Raw genomic sequence first — 12,362 nt, forward strand, 5'->3', positions numbered from 1 at the left:
GTTTTCTCGACTATGGTAAGGAAGCGCTTGCACTGCGCGGTCGAGTGAACTCGACAATGGTATTGAAAGGGTTAACTTTATGAAGAGGTTGTAAAAAGTTGTTCCCCTTGTGTTCAGACAGCATGCATTTAGACGTCCCATTAAGACCCCATGGTTCATCTTTGGAATCATTCAGCCGAACAGTACTGTGTCTGACTGTCAAGGAAAGTGTATAAAAGTGATCAATCAATATCCAGACAGACATGCATGATGAGGCTTTGCTCATAATGTAATAGGCACACTCACAAATGAACAGTTCAGTCCTTTAGGAGAAAATATAATGGGTTTGAGGCTTTGCATGGTGAGGAGTAAATATTAGTTTGGTCTGTGGTAACTTTATGTGTTTGCTTACAAAGGTACAATGTAGATTAGGATCGACTATAGATGATGTGACCTGTGACATCACATGTTAGAAAACAACCACAGAGCCTGGAATTCCTACAAGCACAATTTGTACACAGCTCAATGGAAGAAAACATCAAATCTATTATTTTATGGAGATTGCACTGTCCATGGAGGCTAATTTATTCCTCCATGCACTGTCTAATTCTTATCAACTTTTGATATGATGAAAGGGGGCTTGTAATGTCTTGAGTTCTACAAGAGCTGTTGCTTTGATGCTTGCTTGGTTTATTGTGTCTCACACATGTCTTGCTTATAGTACACATACAATGTAAGATATATACTTATCAATGGGCTACTGTTTCAAGGGTACAATCACTGCATGGGGTGGTGGTCTCTATATGCATATTCATTAGTTGGATCATGATATTGGAATGTGGATGAGAAACACATGTCTATAGATTGGGTTGCTCTACAGTGTTAGTGTAAGGATACTACAGGGCTCATCTCAAAACAGATGTCAGACACTTTGTACCTTTGCCACTTCGTACCTTCGGGACACTTCTTACCATAACCAAACTGGTCACTTCGTACTGTGACCATCAGCTGAGTCACTTCGTACCTTCAGCCGAGTCACTTCGTACCTTCATTAAAATGTGTATTCCTCAATAATTTTATGTTCGTTGACATAAAAATTAATAATAGGCTACTTAATGAATTTAAATATTTGTTTGAATATGTGAATGTCATTTTTAATATGAAATTAATATTATGTATATAAGTTTTTTACTACCAAGGACAACATCTTCCGCCAATATTTGTTTATCGTCAAAATGGCTCCTTGGTGTCCCAACAAAATAGTAACAGTTGGTTTGATTTGCTTTTATTTCTATAATCATCCGATCACAAAGCACAAAAAAAAATCATAAACGATGCAGAAATCCCGAATTAGTACGAAGGTAGGAAGTGTCTCGTGAGAAGGTATGAAGTGACTTGTGAGAAGGTACGAAGTGTCTTGTAAGAAGGTACGAAGTGTCTAAGGTACGAAGTGTCCAAAGTCACTTCGTACCTTGAAAAGGTACGAAGTGTCCAGGGTACGAAGTGGCAAAGGTACGAAGTGTCCTGACACCCTCAAAACTTGTCCAGCTTTTACTTTCACAACTTTTGGTTTTATGTGAAACTTTTGACACAAAATGTCAACTTTCCCATAGGACCAGTGTAGTATCTTGTCTGCCAGAATACTCAAAGAATGTACAAGGGTCACACTTATTATAAACAAAGTTCACATGGTCTATACTGCAGAGTATAGTTTTACAGAAATTCGGGAGATTTCTCTACTACTGCTGAGTTTTTGTCGTTTTTGCACGCTGTAAAAATTGCGTGGATAATTACATGTGTTGTGGGCTAGTTACAAAAAAAAGCATTTTTGGTTGACTCTGCTCTTAGTGGGCCCATGAATGACCCCCCCCCCCCCCACACACATACCGTGAGGCGTGTTTGTGATCACAAAAATGACCAGTACTAAACTACATTTTTCTGGAAGCCTTTGTCAAAAAACTGACTGGACTTTTAATCGTTATCAATTCAGTGGCTGCATTTAATACAGTGACCCTGCAAGAGCTCAACAGAATCACTGGGGAAATAAAATACTATTTACTAATAGCTGCTAAACTAGAGTTCAACTGGTAATTTATTTAAATCCAGATTATTTTGTTAGGTCCAAATGGCCTTGCTATGTTTTGTTACCATTATGTTTTACTTAAGTTTATCATGAACCATCAATCAGCAAATCAGGCTTTGTAAGGTCATATTTTCTACTTTGGGGGTTTATCTTGGTTTTAAAAACCCCTCTGTGCAATTTGGAGAATTGGAGCATGGGTCCTTAAGATGATTTCTGTGAAGGATAATAAAATAAAGTATTAACAACTAAACTTTTACCCCACAATACTGGTTTGTAAATGGGGAGAACCCTGTTTGTGAAAGGCGCTGTACACGTTTGGTTATTGTCAAAGACCAATCGTCTCACTTGGTGTATCCCATCAGATGCATAAAATACAGGCCTGTGAAAATTTGCAAGAAAATGATGAGAGAAAAAACACCCTTGTTGGATGAATTTGTTTGCTTTCAGATAGGAATAAAAGACTTCTAGCTTGAAGTCTTTTATTATTTTAGTGAGAAATAACCTCTTTCTCAAAAACAACGTTACTTCAGAGGGAGTTGTTTCCTTCAATGTTTTATACTATCAACCAAGTCAGTATTTAAGATAATATTTGTTTTGAGTAATTACCAAACATGTACCTTCCCTTTAAAGGAACTTGGTGCCTTGGATCGGTCGACTTGGTCTTTGAAAAGCATTCAAAGTTGTTGGTTCTGAAATGCATCCGTGGTTAGATGGATGTTTTTAAAGTAGAACACAATAATCAGGGGTTGCCCTTAACTTTTTTTTCAACTGGCCAGCAGGACCAGCTGGCTTGATTTTTCACTGGTCCGCCAGGTTTTTGACTGGTCCGTCAATTAAAAAAAAAAAAATTGTAACTAATAGTATACTGTTGTATACCAACTGCTTGATTTCCGATTGTCGCTATTTCAAAATTCAACATGAATTGCAACGTCAACTTGACTGCACTGGAAGTTATACTTTATTTATGTGTACCAAGTTATTGTGTTCGTAAGGGGCTCATTAATTTGAGAGTATTTTTTCTTTAAAAATGTAAAAACAATAATGTTATTAAAATTAATTTAAAAACAGGTCAAATTATTTGTCAGAGCAAATTGGAAAATGTAATATGATCTTTATTTAGGTAGTTTTTAAGTCCACGGTTTATTGTAAGCACTCGACACCGAAGTATTCCTATTCCTATTAGTAAGAAGAACTTTTTTATTTAAAAAAGAAGAACAAGTTTTTACTAAACAAAAATCCACTTCAAAACCGACTGTTAAAACGTGTGACGGCTCAAGTTATTTTATTATGTATAAGCATTGTCTATTATTGTAGTTTTAATAAGTATTCATAAACATTACACTGTACCGAAGTTCCCAAAATCTTCCCACTTTCGTCCAGAAAAACACCCAACAAAAAGTAGACATCAAAATAGTTGCAAATGCAACATCCATGAAGAAGCATATGTGTTTTACGGTATTTTTTTCATTTATGTGTATGGAATGGTCGGTGTCGGCGTCTGTTTTGTGAACAAAATTTTCATTTAAAAAACGTTTTTAAAAGCAGCAAAAACAACTGCGCCTTAAAACATGATTGCATTCTAGAACCCAAGTCTTTCTTGAAATCAACCCGCAAAAAAACCTAAACAACCGCGCATAATATGTGACCAATAAAACCATGGATTGGAACAATAAACTAGATCGCCCACCAATCGCCCGCAAAAAAAAAACAAGCTCCAAATAACAACAAAATTACGCAAAATCAGGACGGAAGAATCTTACTAAAGACAATTAAATACTACTTTTTGCTCATCAAGAATATCCTAACTTGGTAATTTTTGTTGAATGAAGCCTCACCGTCTCGCTCGTTTTTCGTAAACACGCTCGACTCTTATTCCCACACGGACATCTGCTCCGTTGTCGACGACCATGCTGCTGACAAAATGTGTTTTGCTTTGTGGTCTTCTGTCAAGGCGATTGAAGCTAGTTTTAAAAGCTATCGCGTACTTTCACCAATAGAGGGTGTCTATTCCCACGCTATCGAATATTCTGAAACGCCCTCTAGCAGTCAATATTTCTTACACTTTTTGCCACACGTGAACTAATACGAAGACTACAAGCCTTTGCGTTGCATGATGGGATTTGGCGCTGTGTATGCAGCGTGTTCGTCGGAAGTTTGCCGGCGTTCAGCGGCACTTTGAGTGATTTTTTTACGTTTTATCCAAACCTTGAGTGAATGTCTTACGTTTTATTTGAGCCTGAAAATAGTAAAAAAAATAGTCATAGTTCTGTAGTACCGCTGCCGATATTTTTGACTGGTCAGCCGGACCAGTTGGCAAGGTGTTTCAGCTGGTCTGCCGCGATTTCTACTGGCATTTGGCCAACGGACCTGCGTTAAGGTCGAACGCTGATAATCCGCACAAACATGTCTTGAAAGTGCACATTTTTCCTTTAACGTTGCGACGAAACACAGTCGGCCATTTTGTGGAGTCAAAACTTTCGACTCCATAAAATTGCCAACCGTGTTGGCGTGATTTATATTGAAGTCAATACAAATTGTGTGTTTTTATTTTTCCTCCAAGGATCTAATATCAATATCATGCCAGTGAGCATGTGTCAGTTGCTATTCAAAAAATCAGCATTTGCTCCTCAATATTACCATTCAGTTTTCTTCAGTCAAAATATTTTGCTATCCAAAAATGCTGGATGAAAACGTTCCTGGCATGCCTTGTTACTCATTATCATATGAAACGGAACAAGTGAATCACTTTACTTGAATATAAGCTTCATCATGGGTCAACTCATGTCAATTGTTTCCTGTTGAATGAGTGTACTTGGGGGTATTCCCCTTGTGTGTGTTGCAATGATTTTGATGAGCAATGTAGTGAGGAATGTTTCTCATCTTGTGTAGAGCTTTTGATAACCTGGTCATTATTTACGGTAGATGAATTTATCTCGTAGATTGCAGGCGTTGAATTTTGTTCTACGCACCAATTTTCCTCTGGTAAGGAGCACTTCTATGAGAAAAATTAAACATTTTTATTTGAACTTTGCAAAGGGCACCACAGCAAAAGCACAGGGCACCATCGCAATTGCTGTGGGTTATTTAGGGCCACTGATTTTCCGTTTCAGAAAAGTGCAAATTCCGTTTGGCAAAAACATGAATTCCGTTTCAGGCACAAAAAATTCCGTTTCATGTTTTTTTAATTAGATAAAAGGTTGTTTAATACCCGGGGACACACTTATAAAAATCAATTTGAGATAAGTTGCACTGTTGACTTCGTAAAATGTTCATTTGAACTGACAAATTTCAAAAAAATACTTTTTTTTATAATTGTGGATTATTTTGTATACTGCTGTTCTAAAAAGGTTGCACTGTGACTGCAGTATCAATGCACATGATGTGATAGACTTGATTCCAAGTCTAAAACTGCAGTTGATTCTCTGCATCAGCCACATTGTAGGCTAATGACAGGAGTGTATCCACAAGAGGGCGCTGTTTCAGCATGATCAAAGACTTGGAAACAAGTCTATGGACGTGACCATTCTCCATCCACAAACAAAATGTCAGCCATTTTGTTTTCGCTTTGGCGACAGAATGTTGACAGTTTACGGTTTTATTTAAGACCTTTCCGAGATGAAAAAACATTGTATGTGTTCTTATAGATCATAGGTAAGCTAGTTTGTGTATTATTGTTGGTAAAAGAGAGGGAGAAAATGCAATTTGGGTGAACAAAAAATGTTTAAAACGTGCCACGAATAATGCCCTTCGCTTAACCATGTTAACAACGTGTGTACATGATGTGTGTAAACATTGAGGATGGTGTGAAGTAGAACAGAATGATCCACGGTTACGATCTCGTACTTTTTAATGGTCTGATTTCTGATGCCTTTTTAGTTTAACAAAAAGAATCTTAATAAAGAATGCAATTTCAATAGTTTTGGCGTCAAGAAAAAAAAAAAACTCAAATTTTCTGAAATCCCGTTTTCCGTTTCAAAGGGCGGATTCCGCGAATTCCGTCCGTTTTCCCCGATCGCGGAAAATCAGTGGCCCTAGTTATTTTGAGGACTGATTGAGTTTTGAAGGATGATATTGCAGTGTGTAAGGCCTTGTTTGTCGTATGCGACTTGTTGGAGATTTCTTAGTGAAAATGCAGTAGACCTATTTTTAAATCTTCACTTGATGTTGAAACAAACAATCTGATGTTGCTTGCTGTTGCATATTTGCGATGGTCAAAAACACATTGCAAAGCCTCTTGACAACTTCCTTTCTCTCCCCCTCTCCAGGCAGAGCTAGAAGCTCAACTTCCCCACCATGGCAGATCAGCAGCCCTCAAGCGGTCGGGCCCGCGGACGTTCCCGAGGACGTGGACGTGCCTCGTCAGGACAACAGCAAGCCCAACCCCGACGTCCCGGTGAGACAGCACCTGCCCCACGTATGCCCCCAGCGGAACCGGACCCATTGCCCACCCCTGGGCGAGGCCGTGCTCGAGGAGGGTCATCACAAGTTCCTGGATCAGGAGGTAGGTTTTTTCGAAACAGATCTCAAACAACTTTTTAGTACTCAACAGGGCCCAATTTTATGGCTCTGATTACGGCCTTATTATGCACTTAAGATCACCATTCTGCACTGGTGCTGTAAGGGAAAGAATGCTTTAAAATAAGCCAAAATTCCCAGTGAAATATGCTTGCCGTAAGCGCAGAATATAATCAGAATAGTTGGTTTTATAAAGCACTTTATACACCATGTCTCAAGGCGCTTCCACATTATTGCCCCTGGTCACTGGACCTTTAATCATTCCTGCAAGCCATTATCAGAGATACCAACATACACATTTTGGGCGTAGCAAATACGATTTCGAGCCGTGACTACGACGCTACGATAATACTCAATAGAACACGCTAAACAAGCCGCCCAATATAATTTTATTAAATCGTACAATACATGCAAACAACTAATGAACTATTAAGTGGAAATAAAAATTAAGAAAAATATCAAAACAATTGTAACAGAAAAGAAAAAAAACACTTTTAATTTTAGAACGCAGTGTTGAATAATAGCGGCGAATTCACTCGAACAATGTACGTGTCTCGACGTAATGATTGTTGCGTGCCCTCCCCCGCTGGCTGGCCGGCTGAGTGTGCATTTCTGCAAGATCGTACCCATTGATCTCTATTACACGATGGGGAATAGTGCACACGTGCGTGGGGAATGAGGTTGTGTGTGAGCTAACGTGTCACAGTAACCTCATTCCTCATGTATCCACTATTATTGTGCCCACGCTGGCTGTACATGTACTTCATCGAAGCTTGGCAAAAAAAGTACGAAATAATGGCGACAAAAAAGGAGACCTTCTGAACAAAAAAACCTTCAACTGAGTGGCCTGTGAGGTCTAAGCAAGACAGTTTCCATGTTTTCCTACCATTAATTGTAGCACCGATGTCCAGACAATGCCCAAAATACGGACACGTATTTTTTGCCCAAAATCCGGACACGTTTTTTTTTTGTTTTTTTGTTTTTTTTCTCTCTCTCCCAATAGCTTGTTGTTGCGTTTCTGGACATTAAAACAAAAGCATTTAAGTAAGGCCACCCTTTTTTATGTTAGATTTAAGTAAGGCCACCCTTTTTTATGTTACATTTATTTTTGAAACATAGTCAGAAGATAGGGAAATCAGGGTTTTTTTCATTTTTTTTTTCACTGGCCATTATAAACATTTGTAGCTGTTCTGTTGATGCATACAGGTAATTGTTATTTAACAACAATGCCTGGTAATGAGCTAATTAGCATTGTAGAGAGTAATAGAAAGATCGGTTTAGGGAGCCCAAGCTGCGCTCGCCCTTAACATTTGGGAGATGCTACTCTTTTTTTAAATTCAACGTTGGTATCTCTGCATTATACACTTTCGGTAAACAGTAATGTCCAAGTCCCACACTTCGTGTGTCACAACTTATATATAAAACAACAAACCTGTGAAAATTTAGGCTCAATCGGTCATCGGAGTCGGGAGAAAATAACGGGAAAACCCACTCTTGTTTCCGCGCGTTTCGCCGTGTCATGACATGTGTCTAAAATAAATCCGTAATTCTCGCTAACGAGAATTTATATTGTTTTACTGTTTTCTCAAAAAGTAAAGCATTTCATGGACTAATATTTCAAGAAGTCTTTCACCATTACCTTCTGTAAACCCTGTAAATTATTTGTAAATCTGTGAATTTTTTTTTTTTTTTTTTCTGTACCGAAAGGGTCCAATGGCTTTAAAGGATTTGGGTACTTTTTCAAAATGTCAAAGATTAACATTAAACTTATAGGGTTTGAAGATAACGATAGTGGAAAGCTTCCCTTCAAATATTACTTACTGAGGTGCTGTAGTTTTTGATAAATGAGTAAAACAATGTCATGAAAATATGTTTGTAAATGATTGAAATAATTTTCGTCTCATGAGACGAAAAATTATTTTCATGACATTGTTTTACTCATTTTCCAAAAACTACAGCACCTCAGCACGTAATATTTTCAGGGAATCTTTCTACTATCATTATCTTCAGACTGTGTAAGTTTAGTGTAAATCTGTGGATATTGTGTTTTTTGTCCTACAAAAGTTACATAGACCCTTTAAACCATCGCAGCTCCCTTAAGAGTAAACAGAATTCCCTGCTTTCACAAGCTTACGGTAACCAGAGCCATGAAATTGGGCCAAGGCAACCTGACCACCTGTCGGACTTGATGGCCGAGTGGTTTAGTGCATTAGACTAAAATTTAACACCTGAATCTTCAAGAGTGTGGGGTTCAATTCCTGGTCATGACAATTAGGCCCTATGTTCTTGAGCATGCTACATAACCATTATGGTAGCATGGGACAGTATTGAGTTAACCCTTACGCACTACATGAGAAGACTGGGATGTGTATGCTCCCCAGGGCACAGCTAGAATTGATTTTTGATGGGGCAAGGCAAAATTTCATTTTGCTCAGAGCACTTCCATTTGGAAATCTTAAGGCCGGTTCGTTCTCGCTGCGACTGCGTGCACGCACCCGACAATTCAAAATGGGATTTAACGTTAATACTTTATCAAAACAAAAACTAATTACACATTAAGTTTGCGTTCGTGGGCAGAAACGAATGCGTCAACTTGTGTTCATACCTTTGTTCGGTGCAAAGGTTTTTCATTAAATAAAATGCCTTCAATCCAAACCTTTATCGCAATTTTTCCCAAATTCCTTACATGAAATCACTGTCCTTTTTACATCTTGGTATTCTTTCAAGCTTGTGTTACACAGATTTGGGGGAAAAAACACAGTTTTTTTTTTGTGTATCAGGTTCTTTCTATTTTATTCACTGAAATTGCGTCTACGCATCAGACAAAATGTTAAAATACTTCAATGTGTCCGACTACGCATCCAATTAGTGTGTACGACCTTTTTTCTCATTTTGAAAAATGCATACGCATTTGCGAAAAGTGATTACGCACTGCGCTTCCTTTGAGGCACTGCGGACTTAGAAATAGGGTCCGCGCGCTACATATGCAGTGAATACGCAGCGAGTATGAAGCGGCCTTTACAGGCTATGGAAAACTTCTGAAAGGGAACCAAGGGCAAGACCAGGCGGCAACAGAAGTCATTGGCTCTGTGGAATTCTTTCACGGTGTTTTTAATGGTCTGAGGAGGCCTGATTAAAATGTGTTGACCATCTCGATCTAACTACTAGGACATGTGATGTGCGTAAATGTACCAAATATTCTTTTATAACGATCTTGAACATTTCCTTTTTCCTTTTTCAGCGCCCGTAGTTCAAGAAGGACCAAGAGAGCCGCCTACAGGCCAGATGGCAGCACTGAGCATGGGTGCAGCGGGTGAAGGGGGATTGGGTGGCATCAGTGGACGAAGCCAGCAATCGCGCCCAAGTTTTGGCGATCCAAAGACTCGCCCAGCGCACGTCGTCAGCAAAGAAGGTATTGTAATAGCCCTTGATTGAATTTCTTATTCCAAAAGGCTGACACTGTTTTCACGAAAAGACAGGCATGTCAAAAAAATATTTTTTTAAACATTTTTTATAGTGTTTTTTTTTCACTTCTTGCCTGTAAAGATGATTTTATGCTATACAATATTTAGCAGTAATTTGTAAATTGCAAAAGAAGGCTCTTTCTCGAAGGCTAAATAACACCACTTACAAGATGAATTGGTATAACAGAAGCAGTTAATTGGAAATAGATGATAGAGATGAAAGAATACAAAGAAAACAAGGGATGAATAGAGAGGAGGGTAACCAGCCCTTTGCCCTGCCCCCTTGTTACCCTATTCTTGTCACTCGATGATGCAAAATTATTACTTGGTAGGAAACTATCTTTGTAATATTTTTTAAAAGATAAGTGCATAGCTGGTATGTGATGTTTTCGCTTAAAAAGCAATAAATAAGTCAAAATTAAAGTATGCATATTTTTTTCTCTTTCCGCTATTTTAAAGGATCTTCGGGGACCAAACTAGAGGTGTACACTAATTGCTTTCGGTTGAAGGCAGAGGACAGGTGGCTACTCTACCAGTACCATGTGGGCTTCAACCCCATGATTGAGAACCCTAGGGCTCGCCAGGCAATCCTGCGATTCCACTCTGAGATCCTTGGCAGTCCCTTGGCCTTCGACGGGATGACCCTGTTCTTGTTGAGAAAGCTTGAACAACCTGTAAGTGATTTAACTCAGAGCTGTGTTTAAAATAATGACTATGGCTTGATCGTGTGAACATGCGCTGAAGATAGAAGGCCCATAGCATCTATGTGGCCATAGTCGCCAATGGGAGACTTTTGAAATGCTGTCGGCAGCAGTCATGACGGCCCCTTATTTTTGCGGCTCTGAGCATGCTCCCACATGCTCAGTGTCGTTCTGAGTATGCACAAACAAATCTGAGGATGTGCACTACTGGCGATAACTGTGAAAAAGGACTGTTAAAAGTCTCCCATTGGGGCTCGGCCTTGCTCTCTGTTTTCTTTCATTTTCTCTGCTACAACTTTTAAAAGGCCAGGATTCTAAGTTTTTTTTTTTTTTTTCATCATAAAATGTTCTTGTACATACAAACAAACTACATGTACAATCAAAGGATGAATTTCAAAGCCCCATTTTGTCAAAAACCTTTATATTTCCTTTCATTGTGAATAGACTTTGCAATGCCCACGCGTATCACATACAAGAAAACAACTTGATCCAAGAATACATTTGGGGATGAAATCAAATCCACTTAACTTTTATTCACAATTTTTTTTTTTAATAAATACACTCCTAGCAATTTGTTTTAAATGCAATTTTGATTGTTGTACATAACAGACACTTTTGTGAAATTTAACTGGACGATTAATAACGAGGCTGTATTTTGTTTAGAAACCCCAGCTTGACACCACTGGGAACGAGGTTGGGTCTGAATTTATAACATTTATATCAATTCATGGATCCTTTTTAGGTGACAAAGTTGAGGACAAAGCGTAAAGATTCCGATGCTATCGTAGAAGTCACAGTAACCCTCACCAACGAGCTGGCTCCAACATCACCAACATGTATTCAGGTGTACAACATTATCTTCCGCAAGTGAGTTGACTGTTATTGTGCTTTTTGAACCTCCGTCTCTAGTAAAACTGTTTATTACCCCGACCCTCCCCCATCCAACGCGCCAGTACTATCATTTTAGTGTTGACCCCTACATGTTAACCCCTACATGTTAAGGGGTAGGGATACACACTCGAAATGGGGACCAACAACAAGAACACAATAGAGATCCCAGTTGCATTTAGGGACCCCAGTTGGGTAAAGGGACCCATTTGGTGAAAGGGACCCCAGTTGGGTTTAGGTACCCCAGTTGGTGAAAGGTACCCCAGTTGGAGTTAGGTACCCCAGTTGGGGAAAGGGACCCCAGTTGGGGAAAGGTCCCCAGTTGAAAAGTGTGTATAAAACCTTGACCTCTGTGTAATCTTTCGGGTCTGGTTGGGTTTCAAATTCACAAAAACCACTTGTGGTCCATCCAATTTATGATTTGCCGTTTAATTTATTGTCTGACAATTTTTTGTCTTGTCCATAGGATCTTAGCTTTTGTCGGAATGGAACAGATTGGACGCCATTACTACAACCCCAAAACGCCAATAATGATCCAACAGCATGGGTAAGTTCTCAACACATTATTTATTAATGAAATGCTGCATTAAGTAGTGTGACTAAAGGCACATCGTTCATGGAGAAGTTTACCGTGTCACATTTGCAGTGACGAGATTCACGGAATTGGCGGAATTTCATCTTTCTGACTTTGAAAATCAATCTTTTGTTTTTAGTTCTGACTTTTTAAGATCT

At 38.9% G+C, this 12,362-nt stretch overlaps 1 protein-coding gene across 2 annotated transcripts in view; it reads left to right on the plus strand.

Annotated features, from left to right (window-relative positions):
* Positions 1-12,362, plus strand: part of LOC117290960 (piwi-like protein 1) — a 49,486-nt gene that overhangs the window by 15,989 nt on the left and 21,135 nt on the right. For both annotated transcript variants that reach the window (XM_033772545.1, XM_033772544.1), the window contains exons 2-6: positions 6,328-6,563; positions 9,819-9,989; positions 10,501-10,715; positions 11,485-11,609; positions 12,097-12,177. In XM_033772545.1, the coding sequence (XP_033628436.1) occupies positions 6,356-6,563; positions 9,819-9,989; positions 10,501-10,715; positions 11,485-11,609; positions 12,097-12,177 (800 nt within the window). In that variant the 5' untranslated portion in view covers positions 6,328-6,355. The remainder of the gene's footprint in view (positions 1-6,327; positions 6,564-9,818; positions 9,990-10,500; positions 10,716-11,484; positions 11,610-12,096; positions 12,178-12,362) is intronic.

This window comes from Asterias rubens, chromosome 5 (assembly GCF_902459465.1).
Source record: "Asterias rubens chromosome 5, eAstRub1.3, whole genome shotgun sequence".
NCBI lineage: Eukaryota > Metazoa > Echinodermata > Asteroidea > Forcipulatida > Asteriidae > Asterias > Asterias rubens.